This window comes from Microtus oregoni, unplaced genomic scaffold, assembly GCF_018167655.1.
Source record: "Microtus oregoni isolate MIOR12 unplaced genomic scaffold, Mior012 000026F_ref0000081, whole genome shotgun sequence".
Classification (NCBI taxonomy): domain Eukaryota; kingdom Metazoa; phylum Chordata; class Mammalia; order Rodentia; family Cricetidae; genus Microtus; species Microtus oregoni.
Genome location: NW_024543085.1, coordinates 25,272,043 through 25,294,075, shown reverse-complemented (window position 1 = coordinate 25,294,075; position 22,033 = coordinate 25,272,043). Strand labels below are relative to the sequence as shown.

General features: G+C 41.9%; 1 protein-coding gene across 7 annotated transcripts in view; it reads right to left on the bottom strand.

Moving 5' to 3' along the window:
* Positions 1-8: 8 nt before the first annotated feature.
* The window catches only part of Ahcyl2 (adenosylhomocysteinase like 2), a 163,110-nt gene continuing 141,085 nt past the window's right edge, over positions 9-22,033 (bottom strand). For all 7 annotated transcript variants that reach the window (XM_041675330.1, XM_041675332.1, XM_041675335.1 and 4 more), the window contains 6 exons: positions 20,579-20,673; positions 9,606-9,704; positions 5,997-6,065; positions 5,832-5,910; positions 3,951-4,071; positions 9-3,196 (listed from right to left, as the gene is read on the bottom strand). In XM_041675330.1, the coding sequence (XP_041531264.1) occupies positions 3,190-3,196; positions 3,951-4,071; positions 5,832-5,910; positions 5,997-6,065; positions 9,606-9,704; positions 20,579-20,673 (470 nt within the window). In that variant the 3' untranslated portion in view covers positions 9-3,189. The remainder of the gene's footprint in view (positions 3,197-3,950; positions 4,072-5,831; positions 5,911-5,996; positions 6,066-9,605; positions 9,705-20,578; positions 20,674-22,033) is intronic.

Below are 22,033 nucleotides of genomic sequence, written 5' to 3'. Positions count from 1 at the left end.
GACACAGATCAGTTTTAAGAATATTTTATTTATTTTTTGAGATTACATAGTCATTATTGCTGATCTAATACAATCACTTAGACATAAAATTTCCAAGAGCTTCTCAGAATTGGTGATCCTTGGAGGCCTTGCTCCTTTCAGTGAGATGACAGGAAGAACTAGATGATTATTCATATAGATATGTATTTATATATATATGTATATATAGTTTAGACTTGTCAATATATAATTTGCTGGTGTTACCTATTTTCTTTCCATAATTTTCCTTTATTAAAAAATCTTAATGCAACAATGCACTCTGATTTTTTTTAAAACCATGACGAAGTTAATTCTGACGAAACCATAGGAGCAGCAATTTCAGATCTGTTCAGAGGAAAGCCAAGCAGCAGAAAAGCTTTGCAGGAGTGTGTGGCCACAGGGAGCCGTGCTCTCACGGAAGGGACGTGGGGAGGGAGAAGGAGGAGGCAGAGGAACAGGACTAGAGGCATTCTGTTTAACAGGAAAAAGGAAACAAGAAGACCTTGAAGTAGCACACATTTCCTTGTGGATAAATTCCGTTATCCCCACCCAGGGCCACGTACCTAGAGCTAATCAGCCTTCTTTTCCTGGCCTCCTGGTAGCTAGGATGCATCTAAGAGCAGGAGTTGGAATAAGAAGAGATTTGCTCTGATTCTTAGGTTAGAGAGAACAGTGATTTGGTTTTAACAGGACAGAACCTAGATAGGAGTCCTGAGCTACCTTCTCTCTTTCTTCCGCATTCCCCACAATCCCCCTGTACCAGGGATTCAACCCAGGGCCCGGGCACAGGCTGCTCGAGTGTTCTACCACTGACTTATATCCCTACTTCTGGTTGCTTTCTTCATGGTTGATGACACAGCGGTCTACCTTACCATGGCAGACACAGTACACCTAACTTAGAAACCCATGCGGCTGGCTCCCTTTCCATTTGTAATGGATCTCTTCACTATGGTTTGACAGAGTGTACTCTGTAAGTACCAGCCACTGGAAGCTCTGTAGAGAGCAAGGCTTTGCTGAAAATCAGCAGGTTATGATTTGGGGCCCGTGAATACAAAAAGTTAAGTCCAGATCCCTGCCTAATGGAATCTGCCCTGGATGTAAGATGAGGCACAGATATCTGAATCTTTTGCTGAAGAGATCTAACTTAAGAGCCAGCCAGGCCTGGTAGCACATGCCTCAGGAAGCCAAGACATGACTGCCATGAGTTTGAGGCCAGGCAGGGTTACAGAGTGAGACTATTTCAAAACAACAACAAACCCCAACAAAAACAACAACACAAAGGGGGTAGTGGGAGAGTGATACAATTAGCTAATACAAAAATCAGGATGAGGCAAACAGAATTGAGTATCTTTGTGGAATCTTCAGCCCCTATGGTCCTTATAAAAAATAATATAGCTACAGATGATGCCCTGGGCTGAGCCTGTAGACCATCTAATAAGGCAGACAGCCACCTGCCCCAGTTCTGTTTCCCTATCTTCAACAATAAGGACACTTCCAGACCAGCTTCCAGGGCATACACAAGACCAAGGGATGGTGGAGATGGCGGAGGCAGGGGAAAAGATCTAGATAAAGGCTTTAGTGATTCTGTGTGTCTCCTGTTTGAATGGCCTTGGTCTGGAGACTTTGAAGCAGAATATAGGAAACACATGGGAAACAAACAGGAGACTAAAATACGATGCACGAGAGGATCTCATTTAACCCAGGATTCCTAGGGCTACTCCAGGTTTTCATTTTTGAAAACAACTGATCCCAATGGAACCTTGAAACCAAGTCCATCTCCAAAGGAAATTTAAAGCTTGGGTGAAATGAGAAACTTCACACTGTTTACATTACTAGCTATGTTATAATACTTAAGAAACTCTCTGAAATAGAATCCTTAAACAGAAGAGGCCAGATCATAAAGATACATACAGCAGCAGCAAAGAAAGAGGAGATATCAGATGGCAGATCTCACTTTCAACAACGGCAACAGCCAAAGGGATGAATGTCTGTCTGATAAGGATCAAGTTAGCTCCCGCCCCTTCCCTAGTATCCAGTGCCTGAGCCTAGAGCCTTGTACATGCCAGGCAAGTGCTTTACCTCTGAGCTATATATACCCCCAGCCCTCAAACTAGCTTCCATCATCTGGATACAAATGACAGTCACCTGTCTTCTGCAGCCAGGCTGTAAAGTCTTTCCTGGAAAACAGACTTGCTTCTTTAGGATGCCAAGTTGGATCCCATTCCAAAGTCTCAAGCTTCAAATCTCTAGTAAACATCTTTGTCAGCTCAGTCCAGAAGTGGTTTCAGACAGCAGCAGGAGTTTCAGGAAGCCCTATCCACGTGAGGCCTCCTTTTCTGAAACAGTGCCAGTCTAGATGGGGCTTCCCAGGAAACAATCCAGTTAAATGACAAGGAAGCAAAACTCTGGGTCCCAGTGGAGCTTATCCCTTACTTCTTGAGCAGCGTTTGGTGGGGTTAGAAAGCAAAACAAATGCCTGACCAATAGCAGAGGTATTAGGATCATGGAGGCACACTACTCTTGGAACCAGGAAGCATTAAAATGGACATAATATTCAGGGACAGAAAAGAGTTCTGGTTAAGAAAAGAGATCCCGGTAGGCACAGACACAGGCACAGCTAAGCTCTTGGTGTAGCTTAAGACCTTAACACTCCTACCTCACTAGCCTTTTTATAAAAGAAGGCAGTGATAGTAACTATCAAGACTGAGAATTCAGGCCCTGTTAATTCAGTGGCTTCCAAAAGGCCTCACCTGGGAAAGGACCAAAGTTTTGAGAAAGGCAGCTGCTGAAAATTTATTCCAGAAAACCCTAAGTAAGAAGGAGTCTGGCATCCCTGAACTAACTCCTGAGCCTGGAAAGAAAAATGGCCATCACTAAGAGTTCCATCAATGGGCAAGGATGCGAATGATGCACTAGGAATGGTTACCCATTTCTTCCCTTTCTCGGCCTGTCCCCTGCGGCTCTCAGGCCCCAGGAGTAGTAACCACACTCTGGGCCAAGGCTACAGGCACAGGATTCTAGATTTTAATAAATAAATAACCTAACATATAGGATGAGCACGGCGGGGAGCTCTGATTGGAGAAGCAGCTTGCTGGGTTCTTCCTTGGATAATAGTGGAGAAAAGGCTTGGTTCTATTCCTTAAATCGTCTTCTGGCTTGCGTTACAGGAACTTAATACCTGGAGGAAAAAAGAAAGATGAAACGGGTGCTGTCTGCTGGTCGGTCTGGAACAGAAGGAGCCTGCCCAAAGGTGTGACAGGGAGACAAAGGCTTTTCTAGCATATATAATGAGGACAGATAACTGTGGCTCTGTCTCATAGCAGTGAAGAAGGCCATGGGCCAGCGAGAAGCCTCACAATCTCCCCAGGACACACATGGTAGAAGGAGAACTTACTCCCATGGGTTACCTGATTTCCACATGTGCAACATGTGCAGTGCACCCATCTCCACACACACACACACACACACACACACACACACACACACAATAAATAAAAATGTGCAAGTATGGGCTGGAGAGATGGCTCAGTGGTTAAGAGCATTGCCTGCTCTTCCAAAGGTCCTGAGTTCAATTCCCAGCAACCACATGGTGGCTCACAACCATCTGTAAAGAGGTCTGGCGCCCTCTTCTGGCCTTCAGGCATACAGACAGAATATTGTATACATAATAAATAAATAAATATTAAAAAAATAAAGCAGTAGCTTAAACTTAAAAAAAAATGTGCAAGTATGTGTGTGTGTGGGGGGGGGGAGATGACGGCAAGGTTTAAAGAAGATCTCAGAGTATTTTGAGGTAGGAGACCTGGTGGAAATGTGTTATTTTTCTGACTTCACATAAACAAGCATATGTGGTAGGAGGGGCAAGGATCAGCTGTACGGCAGGAAGTCCTTCACTGCCCAGCCTTCTCTGACTTCTGGGAAGCCCATGGCACCTGTAGTAATTAGGCTTGAAGGGCCCGTTCTTGTTGAGTCCCAGGTACTTGGCCTGCTCATCCGTCAGCTCCGTCAGGTGGGCATCGAAGGTGGGCAGGTGCAGGCTGGCCACATACTCATCTGAAAGGACACACGAGTCATGGATAAGCATCTTGCCTCCTATCTGCCCGTCCTCAAGTAAGGCCTTAAAAAGTGGGAAGACACGTTCTAGTTCTTGGACATGATTGATAAATGCTTGATTTTTGCTCGTAGGTCCTCAAATCTAAGGAGTGGCTGCCTTTAGCTTCAAGTTTGGTGACTTTAAAAGCCAAATATTTCTTCTAGTAACTTTCTACCCTGAAGCTTTTCTTCAGAAAAGAAATGATAGAAATAATGATATAAAAGAAATGATAGAAATAATGATAGCATGGGCCTTAAAAATGGGAAGCTCCCATGGCTAGTACTGCTTTGACGTCTATACTATGCTATGAAAATACTAGAAATACTATACTATACCTCTACATTCTAGAAAAATTAACATCCATGGGAACTAGGGAAAATAACTTAAAAAAAATGCCTAGAACTGTGTGATTTTACATCTTCTGAATAGCTACCTTTTCAACTTCATTATACAGCCAAAGAGAATATAAATGCTCTTCCAAACTATGATAGTTTTATTTGTTTTTGTTTAGTTTCTCTTCTTTAGCTGTCCTGAAACGCACTCTGTAGACCATCCTGGTCTCAAGCTTATAGAGATCCTCCTGCCTCTGTCTCCCAAGGGCTGAGATTAAAGGTGTGGACCACTACATCAGACCCATCTAAACCGTCTTAAACAGTTACTGAAGCAAAGCTAAAAGATGACTTATTCCTTGAGTTTGTATCACCTAGGTGCTTGGGACAGGATGTTTAAACATTTAAGACAGTTTTATGTTTCTGTTGTGCCAATTGCCCACATAATTAGCGCTCTCTCTCTCTCTCTCCCTCTCTCTCTCTCTCTCTCTCTCTCTCTCTCCCCTCTCTCTCTCTCTCTCTCTCTCCCTGTCTCTCTCTCTCTCTCTTTTCTTTCTTGAGACAGGGTTTCTCTGTGTAACAACCCTGGCTATCCTGTACTGCTCTTTGTAGACCAGGCTGAACTCGAATTCACAGAGATCCACTTGCCCCTGCCTCCTAAATCCTGAGTACTGGGATTAAAGACGTGCACTACCACCACCCGGCCATAATTAACTCTTAACAGGAACTTGTTGTGTCCCTTAAAAAAAGGGGCTTTTACCATTTTAGAATTGGAATAAGCCAGATATCAAAAGGTCGAGATATTCTCTTTTGATTTTTTTTTTTTTTTGAGACAGGGTTTCTCTGTGGCTTTGGAGCCTGTCCTGGAACTAGCTCTGTAGACAAGGCTGGTCTCGAATTCACAGAGATCTGCCTGCCTCTGCCTCCCGAGTGCTGGGATTAAAGGCGCTCTTTTGGAAGGACTATTTTCTCCTCCTTAGAGATTTCTGCATACATGTTACTTTAAAAAAGAAAATCTTTAAAATTCAATTGCTAGGCATGGCAGCACATGTTGTAATCCCAGACAGGAAACAAGTGTGAGTTGAATGCCAGTCTTGACTACATCATGAGACCCTTCCTCGAAATATACAATGTGATACAATGCAATAGGGCATAATAAAATAATTCTCAAGCAGGTATTCAAAATAACAGCAAGATGCAAGAACCTCCCTAGAAAAACCTATGTGGAAAATTACACAAATCACCTAGAAATGGAGTCTGGAATCCTAGTTCTTATTTTATGAAATAAAGATAAGATGCTCTCTTTTTCCCCCAACATGTGTCTGTCCAAGCTTCTTTCAGATCCTGACGGTGAACTACTTTGGTAAGAAAGGGAAGGAAGAGCAGCTTACCCATCTTCTTGGGCAGCAGGTACACATCTTGCTTATAGCGACCCTCAGGAGCGTTGTAAAGCTCTATCAAGGCGAGAGCCTGGAAAAGCAGAGACATGAATGCTGACGCACCTTCCAAAGCTGTGAGCCCTCTCCAGCCCAAGACTGTTCCACCGTGGCGCTCACCTGAGTGGTAGCAGTGATCGAGAGCACAAATGTAGGCACTGTGGAGCAGCTTAGGTTCAGCAGACGGCCCTAGTGATCAGAAGGCAAGGCAAACGGGCATTAGTACAAATGTAGGCACCGTGGAGCAGCTTAGGTTCAGCAGGCGGCCCTAGTGATCAGAAGGCAAGGCAAACGGGCATTAGGAAAGTGCTGGCCTTGAGGAGTGAAGTAAGAACAACTGCCAGTTTCCAGTTCTCTCCTAACTGAGATTGCTAGACATAGCAGGCACACAACAAAAAGGAATTAATTGATATCCTTTTAATTCTTTTTGTTTTGAGACAGGGTCTCTCTGCATAGCTTTGGTGGTCCTAAAACTTGCTATGTTGACCAGGCTAGCCTCAAATACACAGAGATCCACCTGCCTCTGCTTCCCAAGTTCTGGAATTAAAGACATGAGCCACTATATTTTAAATGTCTTAAAATTTTTATCTAGCTAGGCGGTGGTGGTGCACGCCTTTAATCCCAACACTCAGGAGGCAGAGGCAGGCGGATTTCTGTGAGTTCGAGGCCAGCCTGGTCTACAGAGCAAGTTCCAGACAGGCTCCAAAACTACAGAGAAACTCTGTCTTGAAACCCCCCCCCCCCAAAAAAAAAAGGAAAAAAAATGTTTATCTAAAATTTAGTTTTTAATTGCTATATCAAAGCAAAAATTATACATACTTATAGGTTCTATGTAATGTTTCAATGCAGGAGTACACACATCTATTTCCTCAAACATTTATCATTTCTTTAAATTCTCTCTTCCAGCATTTTTAAATGTCTAGCACATAACTGTTACGTCTAGTTACAGTACACAGGTGATAGTATGCCAGAACTCTTTATACCCCTAGCTACCTGAAACTCAGCATCCACTGAGCAACCTCTCCCCAACCCCACCACCTCATAGTTCCAAGCCTCTGGTAACCATTGTTTTTGTTTTTTGAGACAGGGACTTTCTACGTAATCACAGGTTGGCCTGTAAGTCTTAATTCTCCTGCCTCAGCCTCCTGAATGTTGGGATAACAGAGGTGTGCTGCTATGCCTGGCTTACAAAAATTATTCCTATCACAACTTCTATGAGAACAGGACACAAAGCTAACTAGAACAAATTGGATACAAGGCTCATAAATCCACTGAACAGAGTTATTCTGATTTACTTAGGAATTCTCTTATTGATTTATACTTATTTGCTATTATAAACAATGCTATATTTAACCTTTTCTTTCCTTTTGGAGACAGTCTTATGTAGCCTAAACTGGCCTAAAACTTATTATGTATCCAAGGCTGTCCTTGAAATCCTAACTCTCCTGCCTCCATCTTTTTTTATTACTTTTTCATTTATTTACATACCAACCAGTTTCCCCACCCTCTTCGGTTCCCGTTCCCTCCCCCTACTGCCTCCATCTCTTAAGTGCTAAGATTACAGGCACGCACCAACACTTCTGGCCCCATAACCAATGTTTTTAGAGGACACGTGAGTGGGAGTATGCGTTACTTGTCTTTCTGTGTCTGGCTGGTTTCACTTCACATTACCTCACAATAACAAATGACAAGAGTTTATTTTTATGGTAGAGGAGAATGCATTTGTGGATGGGCCACATTTCCTCTAGCCAGCCCCACTTGGCTGACATAACAGCCTGCAATGAAGAAGGGCGAGTAGGTGCCTGACACACCGACTTGGTTTTCTCTAGATATGTAACAGTAGGATTACTGGAACACATAGTAGTTCTGTTGTTAAGTTTTTGAGAAACTCATATTGTTTTTCATAATTTGTTGTCTTTTATCTCTTTGATAATGGTGATTTTTATTGGAATGAGGCCATACCTCCCTGTGGCTTTAATTTTCCTTCCTGGTGATTAGTGATGCTGTGCATTACCCTTTGTCTGTTGGCCATTTGTATGTCTTCTTTGAAATTAATTGGTATCCAAATGAAAGCACTAAAAATTTGATAAACGTTTTACCTAAACTATTTCTGGGACTATAAAAGGAATAAAGGCAGTCATACACCACTGAGGATTGTGTGAATTCCCCATTCTCTACAGCAAAACATCCTTCCAAGAGTTGGCACTCCTTAGATTGTCTTAGAAAAGGAGACAGTTAAGGTGAGCGGCAATCTCCAGGCTGAGAAGGAGACAACTATGGATTTATGAAGCTGTGATGATTTTTGTGCTTCTCAGTTTATGTCTGTGACCCAAAGGTGGATAGTCTTGAATTCTGAGTGGAAAATAAAGATAGTAAAAGAATTAACACCTGTCCCATGCTGTCCTTTCTTGCTTTATTTCCTAGGAAGCTTGACTACTGTTTATAGCCCAAAGCACCTTTAGTGCCTGTTTTTATCACCAAAATTGCTAAGAGGAACCTCCCAGGGCAGTTTAGAGATGCTGCCAGATGGGGCTGACGGCAAGGCTATTAATAAACACTTAACAACCTGTTCTTCTCCTGGCCATACACACGCCTTCCCAGACATGCCCTAAAGTATTTAAAGGATGTTAACTAAGTGAGGGCAGAAGGTCAAAGAGTAAAGACAAACAAAGCTGGTCTGTGTGCTCTGCATAAGGAGATGAAATTGTTTACTTTTTCACACTCAGTTTATCTAACGTAAGAAAGAAAACTGAAGGAAGGAAACCAAAACGCTTTATTGTTCAGGCCCTTCCCTTAAAAGAGAAAGCTTCATGGAAACAAGAAGTACTCCCAGTACCCAGGAACACTGGGCTATGAGGGTAAACCCTTCACGATAGGAAAAGCGGCCAGAGAATAACATAAAGGCTACAAGGGATGAAAGTTGAGACTGAGTGTTAGTGCCAGTGAGAATGCTCAGCAGGTAAAGGTACCTGCTACCTGCCAAGCTGACACCAGAGTTTGGTCCCCGAGGCCCCACATGGAGGAGAGAACTGACTTCTGCAAGTCGTCCTCTGACTCTACAAGAGAAAACATGCACATGACCAACTCCCCACTCCCAAAAGGACTGGGAATATCGCTCAGTGATGGAGCTCTTGCTTAGCATGTGTACATGTGTGAGCCATGAATTCAATTCCTAGCACAGGGGAAAAATAGGAATATGTGTGAGCCAGATCAAGCAGAATGTGGAACTATCCATCCAGCAACCAACTAAGAGGATAAGCTGGGTACCTTCTACACAGCTGGCTCAGTTCATCAGTTCAGAAGACACTAAAATAGAGACGTTATCAGCAAAGACACGACTTTCCCAAAGCTTACCAAAGACAGTCTGAGCTACAGCCAGGAACACATACTTTGCTTACTGATTAAACCACCCCACAAATGACATTATCTCTCGGTGAGCATCACTCAAAGTGGCACTGATTCCTTCTGCTAATTCCTTCCACAGTAATAGTCATTATCTGACTCAGCCTAGAGAGTGACATGGAGAGACAGGATAATTGGTGAAAAGTAAAGAACCAAAATAGTCTCTTAATTGCTGAATGAAAAGACTTTTCACAATTGGAAGTAAAATCCATTGGTAAAGTAGCTAAACTTGTGCTTAAGAGACAGAGTTGAAAGGATCAGGGAACATGAAGAGGAGGGAGCCGGGAACTGCAGTCTCGGATGTCTCTTTGTCAGCTTCAGGCTTACCTCTGCCAGCAGTACTATCCTCTTGCCATCAGGCCATATCACATGGTCAACTTGAGATCTTACTCTCTCCCAGGTCAGTTCTGGTGTCCGCAGGCTTGCCTGGAACACATACAGTAAGAACATCATCAGCTGAGGCAAGTCCCCGACACCGGAGACAGAAAGATGTTGAAGGGAGCCATTTCAAATAGCAAGTCGAAAGAAGCAACCAACATGCCAGATGGAGAATACCTGTCCTGGGGTGGTTAGGACTGTTCCAGGTCAGGGAATTTAATCTTAGGCCCAGCCAGGGAGGGATCACTCAGGATGTCATTCCACAACATATACTGTACGCCCACTCTTTGCTGAGCACAGTAAAAGGTGCTATGGGAAATACAAAAGAAACCAAAGGCATGGTTTCTGCCTTCAAAAATCTCATATTTTAGTTGGGGACACAAAACAATACATTCGTGAGAAGAAAACGCAAAGCGACATGCAAACAAGTGCAGATTAATATGGTGCAAACTGAATACATAAGTGCTGAAGAGACGGAAAAGAACAAGATCAGAGCCAAGTGGGATTAGCTGGAGAGGGCCGAACGTCCTAAACATAGCATGCTGGGGATCAAGACTCTGCCCTCATGTCCCACATTCCCAGCTGCACCTTCTCAGGAGGCTGGCTTATCCTAGAGTGACAGAAGCTCTGTGTCCTAAGAGCGAGTGTGAGGTGGCTTTTAGAGGAACGCTAGTGGTAAAGCGCCAATGGCTCACCCTCTCTCCACTTCTGTACATTGTATACTCAGAGGACAAAAGAAAAGACGGTAAGTTTATTATCAGCACAATCAAACGACAGTCACAGGGTGTGCAGACTTAGCACAACTACGTCCTTCTTCAATAAGCAATGGCTGAAACAGAAAGGAAGTCCATATTCCAAAACTACCCCATCAATTCATCTGGTAAAAATGAAAAGTTCTGCTAAAATACTAGTCCTCAGACAAAGAGAAACAGTTACATAGTAATTCTAGGCACCGTAGAAAAGGACAAACACTGAGAGAAGAATGTGAGCAATCTTTGCATAGAGATGGTTATCTTTCTCTCTCTCTCTCTCTCTCTCTCTCTCTCTCTCTTTTCAAAACAGGGTTTCTCTGTGTAACAGTTCTGGTTGTCCTGAAACTTGCTTTGTAGACCAGGCTGGCCTCGAACTCACTGAGATCCACCTGCCTCTGCCTTCCAAGTGCTGGGATTAAAGGCGTGCACCACCACCGCCCAGCTATATTTGCATTTTTAAATCTCCAAATTCTCTCTAGACATACAATGGGGTGCTCGATTAATGTTTAGAAAATAATGGTCCCTCTCGCTAAGGAAAGGGCAATCTAATGGTGCAAAAAGACAAAGAATTATATTTTAGTACATTCAGAATCACATTTATTCATGGTCAGGATAATCATTTCTTGAAAATGTAAAGTTTGAGATATAAGTTTCATAAAATAATTCAATCATACTGAAGAGCAATTTAGCAATAACTACCAAATGTTATAGATACTTAATTTTTATCAATTAATTTAATTTTTAGACTTCTAAAACAAATACTTATTCAAGTCAAGAATTTAGGTGCCTAAGAAAGTTTAGTCTAAGACAGGTATAGTGGTGCATGTCCTTAATCCCAGCACTTGGTGGGGGAAGGCAGGAGAATCAAGAGTTCAAGGCCAACCTGGGCTATAATAAAACTGCCTCAATAAACAAAAGCAAAAACAAAGAAAGAATGATCATTCTAGCATTATTTATAATAGCAAAGAAACATCAAAAAAAAAGAATATGACTAAGTAAATCAGCTCCAGTTGGTTTATGTAACACATAAAAAAAGAAAACAAAAAACAAAAAAAAAGAAAAGAAAAGGAAGAAGAAAAAGAAGCTGAAATAGTAGTAATAATAATATTGGGAGAGAGGGGAGGTGAGGGGATGGGGAGGAGTGGGGGGAGGGAGGCTATGGCTGGGATATATTGTAGGAGAGAATAATGAGAACAATAACAACAACAACAACAATAATAGAGGTTTGATATGTAGCTTAGTGGACTGTTTTTGCCCAGCATGTATAAAACACTGGATTTGAACCCTAGTACCACAGATTAAATATTTATAAGTAAATGATATGAACGAGCTAAAAAATAACTGAAGCAAGTTAAGAATATACAAAATATAAATCCTTTAGCCTTTGAAAACACCACATAGAGGGTATAACCACTGATGGCCAAGGCGTACAGCTCCTTGGTAACACACGTATTTTACATTGAGATGAGATGTTAGGTAGTTCAGAACTTTATTGTTTCATATCATCCATCTTCCAGAGGAAAAGCAATCTTGGTGACTGGGAGCAAAGAGCTGCCAGCATGATACTGAGAATCTACCAACTTAGGAAGTACACCTTGGGAAGAATGGTGGGATCAAGGAAAGGGCAACTGTCTATGAACATAAGAAAATGGCCCGTGGTGAGAAGGGATGGCATATGAAAGCACAGGAATGGCTCAGATAAAGGCAGAGTACCTTGATGGTCAATTTAAAGGAGGTTTAAAGAGGCATTTGGTTAACTTATCTCTACCACTTTCCGGGGAGGGTCAATGTCCTCACTACGAAGATGCCCTTTTGGTCATACACTCCCTTGAGAGGAGCTTCCTACCGTATGGTTGGCACAAGAATAGCTCTTAAGTTCAACCAGCTAGGTTTGAGATAGGAGATCAGTGGTAAAATACAGGGTTGGGTTCAAACTCTGGTGCCGCCACTCCCAAAGGGGGCGGAAGGCCCAAGGTGGCTTTGCTGTGGACCTGCACTCAGTTATCACTGCACCAGGAAAACGGTTGTACAGATACCACCTCCAGTGCTGGCACATGCCCTTGTAAGTGTGGTGTGCCTGCACACACTGAACTTACATGATTCTGAGCAATGCATAGCATCCCCTTGCCCCCTGCCCCGGGGAACACAGCTGTGGTTCCAGTTCCTTAAAACAGAATCAACAGCAGGCCTAGGTAAAACAATTCTTTGGTGGGAAAAAGGTTTTGAAAGCATGTGTATGTCGTGGCTTCTCACTAACTGCGAAGCGATAATTGCACAGGCCTTCAGGTGAGACAGGAAACGTGTGAAAAGCAGAGCTGGCCTCTAAGTAGCCTATCGCAGGCTTTCTGGGATTCATGGAATTCATATTTTTCAGGAAAACAAGTGCAGCTTTCTAAATGGCTAACATTTTTTTTTTTTTTTTTTTTTTTTTTTGGTTTTTCGAGACAGGGTTTCTCTGTGGTTTTGGAGCCTGTCCTGGAACTAGCTCTTGTAGACCAGGCTGGTCTCGAACTCACAGAGATCCGCCTGCCTCTGCCTCCCGAGTGCTGGGATTAAAGGCGTGCGCCACCACCGCCCGGCAATGGCTAACATTTTTTCATGAGCTATTCTTTCCTAAAATACACAGCAAGTAATATCTCAAAGTTAGGCAAAACCAAAAATTCCTACCCAAAGAGGGAAAAAAAAAACTAAGTAAATTTTGGGCAAGCCATTTGGAGGATCTTACTACATGTACACCCAGGCCACAAGAGCCTTGAGCTCTCTGTGTAGTTCAAGCAGGCCTCAACCTCATCCTACCTCCACCCCCAAGTAGGAGGAATTACTCTAAAGTTTGATCACAAAGCTATCAGGTAGACATCGGAGTCTCCTGCAGAGTCAGAACCTGCCTCGAAAGCAATCTGACAACAGAATCTAGCTGGATAAATGTTACACTGTAACATTAACTTGATTTATGGAGAATTTCTTCTCTAGATTTTGGTTACAAAAGATCAATTATCTATCACCTCTACTGCTTATGCACTGAACCCGTCACCACCTTCACCATCTCAAAGAGCCTCTTGCTGTTCCTACCCCTACTCAAGCTCTAGAAGGGTTTTCTTTATACAAAAGCCAGGCTAATATTTAAAGAAATATCCATCAGATATATTTTGCTATTCATTTCTATTTAGATAAGAATCTAGTTCTTAGAACCCATAAAGCCCTGTCTTACCTGAACTGCCTCCTCTATCCTTACCTCCTTTCTTGGACATTTTGTTACTGTCACCAAGCTTTATCTTTTAAAAAAAATTATACTTGCTAGGTGGTGGTGGCACACGCCTTTAATCCCAGCATTCAGGAGGCAGAGGCAGGCGGATCTCTATGAGTTTGAAACCAGCCTGGTCTACATAGTGAGTCCCAGGACAAGACAGGCTCCAAAGCTACAGAGAAACCCCATCTTGAAAAACCAAACCAAACCAACAAACAAACAAAAACATAAGTATTTATTGATATACTTATTTATCTCTTTGTGCATATATTGGCACCTGCATGGTCTGTGTGTGGAGGTCTGAGGATGTGTACAAGGACTGGCTGACTGGCTCCAGCGATTCAAGTCAGGTCTTCAGGCTTGATTATAGGTACCGATCTACACCTGCTGTCAGCCCCACCACAGCTTCTTGGGCTCCTCATTTGCCATTCTGTTTTGTTTTGTTTTCCTTCTTTGCAATGGTGAGACTCAACCTAGGCCCTTGTGCATTCATTCTAGACTAGTGTTCTGCCACTGAGCTACATCCCTGCTTGATCATTCTCTGTGAATATACAGTACTCAGCTTGCTATTTCTTTCACTTAGCTTTGTCCCCAAGTATTATATCCACAAAAATATCTTTTTGATCATTTCAGTTAAAAGGTTGTTCTCAACATCCTTATCTTACTTTTTTCATTCAATACAACACAGACAATAACTGTTAACTTATTTATTATCCATCTCCCACACAAGAATATAAACTCCACAGAGGCAAGATGTTATTCAATGCTTTTTCTTCAATCATTTAGAAGTTGGTACAGAGCAGGCCATGTATTCAGTATATACTTGCTAAATAATAAATGAACACGCTGGTTCTAATTATTGGCTGAGATTGTTGTTTTCTTTGAGACAGGATCCTATTACAAAGTTGATCTCACAGCAATCATGAGTTTTTTGTACTTTAAACTTTGTTTTACATGTTCTGTGACACCACCATCTAACACTAATAATTCAACTTTCAAAATCCCTCTGAGCAGCATCTTTTCTGGATCATTTAACTTAGTATTTACCTTATGCTGTGAAGGATTCAAAGAAAAGAGAGAGATGGCACTTGAACCCTGATGTGGCAAATATGGGGTCTACCTAGCAGTAATGGCAGAACCAAGCCTAATTTCCACATGTTATCTAGAGCGACCCCTTTTAAAGAAAAAGTCATCATACTAAGACTGAGCCAGATTAGAAACCCTACGGCAGCTCCATGTTCCTTCCAGAATATAACTGGTTCTGGGCCAGGTTGTTAGGCCTAAGAGATCTGGCCCCTCCGATCACTGGCCTCCTGTCACCCCTCAAACACAGCAGGTTTGCTTCTGCTCCAGGACATGTGTACCAGCTGCTGCTGCTGCTGAGAACGCTCTTTACCTAAAAGTCCACATGGCTATCCCTCCACCGCAGGCTCACAGCTGGACGGCACAAGGTAAAGTAACAGCTGAGCACTCCATCCCCTCTCTCATGCGCTACTTCTTGCAGTGGCTTTACTTTTAATCTTATGAATTTATATTCATATATATAATGAATTTATATTATATTATGTGTTTTTCTTCTCACCTAAACACACGCTCTATGAGGGTAGGAATGTGTTATGCTCACTACTCCAAGCATCTAGACTGCAGCTGGCATACAGCAATCATACTATTTGTGATCGAAGGTAAATGGTCTTGACCTTTATTCTGGGGAAATACTCATACTCATGTCTGGCCTGTCTTTTTTTTTTTTTTTTTTTTTTGCTTTTTAAGACAAAGTTTTTTTCTGTGTGTAGCTCTAGCTGTCCTGGAACTTCCATTGTAGATCAGGTTGGTCTGGCCTCGAACTCACAGAGATCTGCCTGCCTCTGTCTTCTGAGTGCTGGGATTAAAGGTGTAGACCACTACCACCTGGCCGATATGGCTTATCTTAAAGGGAAAATACTGTCACAAATTGAAGTTTGGTTAATCTACCAGTCAGAGGGGGCTAGAGAGGATCCTGGTTTAATTCCCAGCACCCATATAATGACTCACAATCGTCTGTAACTTCAGTTCCAGGGGATCCAATGCCCTCTTATAGGCTCTGAGGGCATTAGGTATGTGGCGTATATAACATACATGCAAGCAAAACACTCATACATATAAAATAAACCTAAAAACAAGAAGAGCCCCCCAACAAAAAACCCTCAACCCCCCCCCCCGAAAACCCAACTTTGCCAGTGAGAAGGGTGACAGCACGCCTCCTGGAAAACAACTCAAAAGCAAAGGAAAAGCAGGCCTTGGAGTCCATGCACCTCAAGTTTTGTTTGTTTTGTTTTCTCAAGACAGGGTTTCTCTGTGTAGCCCTGGCTGTCCTGGAACTCACTTTGTAGACCAGGCTGGCCTCGAACTCAGAGATCCGCCTGCCTCTGCCTCCTGGTGTACACCACCACACACACCAGTTCAAATACCTGGATTTTGCACTTAAATTTTATTTTGAATCAATTGTATGACTTATTAGTTTACTTAATGTCTACATTTTCTAGTATAAAGTTAAGAATAAATCCTCACAGAGAGTCAAGGGAATGGGATGAGAAAAAGCAAAGGTAAGAAGTTAGTCATTAGTCATTGGGAGTTTCCTGCGGTTAGAGAAAGGCTTTCCTCCCTCCTCCATCTCTGACCATTTAATAAAGGTGCTCCTTCACTCACAGCACGTAAGTGAAACTCCAGAGGGCACTGCCCCCATCCCTGCCCAAGAACCAACTCTCAGCCTGACAAGTAACTGTAAGCAACTCTCAGCCTGACTAGTAATTGTAAGTGAACCACAGTGACAAGACAGTAAGGAAGCTATGGCCCTTAGACCCCAGGCTAGAAATAGATTTGGGAAGGTTATCTTGCTAGCTATTTCCTTCCTTCTTTTTGGTGCTGTGATGCATGGGTTAGACCTGGAGCCTCATGTGTGTGAGGCAAACACTTTTAATACTGACCTACATCCCCAGCCAGCTGTGTTATTAACACAGAACATAGGGTTAAAAAGAGAAACCACTATGATAGTATACATAAGCGACCTCAAAAACTCTACCAAAGAACTCCTACAGCTGATAAACACCTTTAGTAATGTGGCAGGATACAAGATCAACTCCAAAAAATCAGTTGCCTTCCTATACATTAAGGATAAGAAAACAGAGAGGGAAATCAGAGAAGCATCACCTTTCACGATAGCCACAAATAGCATAAAATATCTTGGGGTAACTCTGATCAAGGAAGTGAAAGATCTATTTGACAAGAACTTTAAGCCTTTGAAGAAAGAAATTGAAGAGGATACCAGAAAATGGAAGGATCTTCCTTGCTCTTGGATTGGGAGGATCAACATAGTAAAAATGGCAATTCTACCAAAAGCAATCTATAGATTCAATGCAATCCCCATCAAAATCCCATCAAAATTCTTCACAGATCTGGAGAAGGCAGTAATCAACTTTATATGGAAAAACAAAAAACCCAGGATAGCCAAAACAATCTTATACAATAAAGGATCGTCTGGAGGCATTACCATCCCTGACTTCAAACTCTATTACAGAGCTACAGTATTGAAAACAGCTTGGTATTGGCATAAAAACAGAGAAGTCGACCAATGGAATCGTATAGAAGACCCTGACTTTAACCCACAAACCTATGAACAGCTGATTTTCGATAAAGGAGCTAAAAGTATACAATGGAAGAAAGAGAGCATCTTCAACAAATTGTGCTGGCAAAACTGGATGTCAGTCTGTAGAAGAATGAAAATAGATCCATATCTATCACCATGCACAAAACTCAAGTCCAATAAAGATCTCAATATCAGTCCGAACACACTAAACCTGATAGAAGAGAAAGTGGGAAGTACTCTACAACACATGGGCACAGGAGACCACTTCCTACATATAACCCCAGCAGCACAGACATTAAGGGCCTCATTGAATAAATGGGACCTCCTGAAACAGAGAAGCTTCTGTAAAGCAAAGGACACTGTCACTAAGACAAAAAGGCAACCCACTGACTGGGAGAAGATCTTCACCAACCTCGCAAATGACAAAGGTCTGATCTCCAAAATATATAAAGAACTCAAGAAACTAGACCGTAAAAGGCTAATCAACCCAATTATAAAATGGGGCACTGAGCTGAACAGAGAATTCTCAACAGAAGAAGTTCAAATGGCCAAAAGACACTTAAGGTCATGCTCAACTTCCTTAGCGATCAGGGAAATGCAAATCAAGACAACTTTTAAGATACCATCTTACACCTGTCAGAATGGCTAAAATCAAAAACACCAATGATAGCCTTTGCTGGAGAGGTTGTGGAGAAAGGGGTACACTCATCCATTGCTGGTGGGAATGCAAACTTGTGCAACCACTTTGAAAAGCAAATGTGGCAGTTTCTCAGGAAATTCGGGATCAACCTACCCCTGGACCCAGCAATACCACTCTTGGGAATATACCCAAGAGAGGCCTTATCATACAACAAAAGTATATGCTCTACTATGTTCATAGCAGCATTGTTTGTAATAGCCAGAACCTGGAAACAACCTAGATGCCCTTCAATGGAAGAATGGATGAAGAAGTATGGAATATATACATATTAGAGTACTACTCAGCAGTAAAAAACAAGGACTTCTTAAATTTTGCATGCAAATGGATGGAAATAGAAAACACTATCCTGAGTGAGGTAAGCCAGACCCAAAAAGAGGAACATGGGATGTACTCACTCATATTTGGTTTCTAGCCATAAATAAAGGACATTGAGCCTATAATTAGTGATCCTAGAGAAGCTAAATAAGAAGGAGAATCCAAAGAAAAACATAAGGCATCCTCCTGAATATTAACCTTCATCAGGCGATGAAAGGAGACAGAGACAGAGACCCACATTGGAGCACCGGACAGAAATCTCAAGGTCCAAATCAGGAGCAGAAGGAGAGAGAGCACGAGCAAGGAACTCAGGACCGTGAGGGGTGCACCCACACACCGAGAGAATGGGGATGTTCTATCGGGAACTCACCAAGGCCAGCTGGCCTGGGTCTGAAAAAGCCTGGGATAAAACCGGACTCGCTGAACATAGCGGACAATGAGGACTACTGAGAACCCAAGAACAATGGCAATGGGTTTCTGATCCTACTGCACACCCTGACTTTGTGGGAGCCTAGGCAGTTTGGATGCTCAACTTACTAGACCTGGATGGAGGTGGGGGTTCCTTGGACTTCCCACAGGGCAGGGAACCCTGATTGCTCTTTGGGCTGATGAGGGAGAGGGACTAGATTGGGGGAGGGGGAGGGAAATGGGAGGCGGTGGTGGGGAAGAGACAGAAATCTTAAATAAATAAATAAATAAATAAATAAATACTACTGAAAAAAAAAAAGAGAAACCACATAAAATAAATTTTATCCAACAAGGGTCTCGGTGTTAGTTGGTCCCTACCTGGAGTGCTGAAGCTCAATCATAGCAGCCCTCCATGGAGATGAAAGCATGCTAGGATTGAGCCAGTCACCCAGAGAGAAGGATGGGTGTGCCATAAAATGCCATGGAAACTTAAAGCCAGAGTCAAAGTCATACTGAGAGATACTTTGCTAAGTCTGAAAAGAAATAAATAACACTTCTACTAACTACTACTTGGACAACTTATTAGAGGTTTGGATGACTATAATCAGATTAGAGAAATATACCTGTCAGAATGGCCAAGATAAAAAACACTGACGAGAACTTAAGCTGGAAAGGTTGTGGGGTAAGGGGAACATTCCACCATTGCTGGTGGAGTGTAAACTTGTACAGCTGCTTTGGAAATCAGTATGGCGATTTCTCAGAAAATCAGGGAACAACCTACCTCAAGACCCAGCAACACCACTTTTGGGTATATATCCAAAAGACACTCACTCATACCACAAGGACATGTGCTCAACTATGTTCACAGATGTAGTATTTGTAATAGCCAGAACCTGGAAACAACCTAAATGCCCCTTGACTAACAGAAAATGTGGTACATTTATACAAAGGAGTACTACACAGCAGAAAAAAATAATGACATCTTGAAATTTGCAAACAAATAAATGGATCTAGAAAAAAAAACCATACTGAGTGAGGTAACCCAGACCCAGAAAGACAAATATATGTCCTCACTCATAAGTGGCTTTTAGACATAAAGTAAAGAAAAACCAGCCTACAATTCACAACCCCAGAGAAACTAGACAACAAAGAGAATCCTGAGAGAGACATACATGGATCTACATAAAAAGGAGTAAATTGTGAGGGTGGGAGTCATGGGAGAGGGTAGAAAGGGACAGGGTAGGAAGGGAGGGGAGCAGAGGAAAATGTATAGAACAATAAAAACAATAAAAAAAATACAATGATAGACTTTCCAGGTTTTAGGAATGCATAGTGTTACACAGTGGCTCTGAATTGGAGGTGATGCCTACAGACCCAATTATTGAAATCTAAGAAATATGTTAGGGGAGACCTAGCCCAGGAAAGAGGAGAGAAAGGAAGCAACGGCAGTGTTGGTAGACACAGCCCATCCAAGGCAGTGCACTCATCCTAGCCCACAGAGCTCTCTCCTTTAGTGTTTCCATGGACCAGCCTACTTATCTTTATGTAAAACTAAACATCCTCAAATGCTACCATTCTGACTCACAGTGAGTTTCTGTAGATCCCAGTTCTCAACATGGAAAGAAAATGGATCACAGCCTGAGAAGGTAATCAAGCCTGGGTGGAAGGAGACAGTCGTGTGAAATGATTGACACGGAAGCTTTCCTTTGCACCTAAGCACAGGCCATGGGGCCAGTAAGTGAACAGAATGGACTGTTCCCCTAGGATAGTCATGTTTAGGGTAGCTGAGAATCTGTCTTTTCTTCTTCCGGTTTGTTACTTGAGAAGGAGAGACTGAAAGAAAAATAAAAAGGTCCTAGTAATCATCAGTAATGAACTTACCACATCAATCTCAGTGTTGGAATGTCCCATGTTACAGACGATGCAGCTATTCTTCATACGGTCCAAGTGCTCTCTGGTTACCACATTCTTGTTACCTTAAAAACAGAAGCAATACTCACATGAAAAGGAATGAAGCTAGACTCCTACCTCATATAACAGGAACACACACACACACACATAAAATCAACCTCTCTCCTCTGTGTATGTGTATACATACATACATGAAATACATTAAAATCAACTCTGTCTCCCAAGTACTGGGATTAAAGGTTTGCACCACCACCGCAAATCCTTAAGAGCACAAAACTATAAAAATCTTAGCTGTAAAGAAATCTTAGAGGAATATAAAAGTGAATCCTTGTGACCTCAGGCTGAGCAACAGTCTACTCCCATAGAGCACTTTAAACATCAGCAGCAGAAGGAAATAGAGACCGGATTACATCAACACACATACAAAGCCTTGTCTTATGAACGACCACACCAAGGAAGTGTTAAAAAGACAACAAATAAAATCTTTGTAAATCAAATACCAAAATGGGATTTCTACCCAAAATGTATTTGGGACTCTTAAAATTCAGAAATAAAGATGAATAATCTAACTTTAAAGTAGACAAGAACTTGAAAGGATGTTTCTTCAGAGATACACATGGCCAAAGCAAGGAAAGAATGGAGAACACCACTAGCCATCAAAACCATATCTTACTTTATGTTCACTAGGATCATAATACTAAAATACACAATAATAAAATTGTTAATGACACAGAAAAGCTGGAGCTCTCAACAGTACAATACAATACAACAATACAATACTACCATCACTTTAAAAAATAGTTTGGTAATTCCTTAAAACCTTAAAAGTAGAGTTACTATATGATATAGTGATTTTACTGCTATTCATACAAAGAAGAGAATTGAAAATGTGTCGACACAAAGTGTTGGATTCAATGTTTGCAGTGGCATCATTCATGATGACCCCAAAGTGAAACCAACCTAAATATCCATCTATTTTCATCAGAATACAAAAACTGTGCTATAGTCACATTCAGAAACAAAAAGAGATGGAATAGTAATACATACTATTATATAGATGGAAACTTGGAGGCATCATGCTAAGAAGCCAGTCACAAAATCTACATATTGAATGACCTCATTTTACATGGAATGTCCAGAAGAAGCGAATATGCACAGATAGAAAGAGGAATGGTTGCTTAGGGTTACAGGCATGTGAAGAATGGGATAAAGAGTGACCATTTATGACAGAGGGCTTCTTGTGGGTATGATGACAATGTTCTAGAATTAGATAATGGGATATTCTACAAAATCAGTAAAAACCACCATACTGTATGCTTTTCAGAGATGAACACTGTGCTATATGAATTATGTCTCAATAGAAAGTCATTGTAACAGTGGTACAATCCTATGAATTTCTTATAAAGTATTGAATTTTGGTGCTGG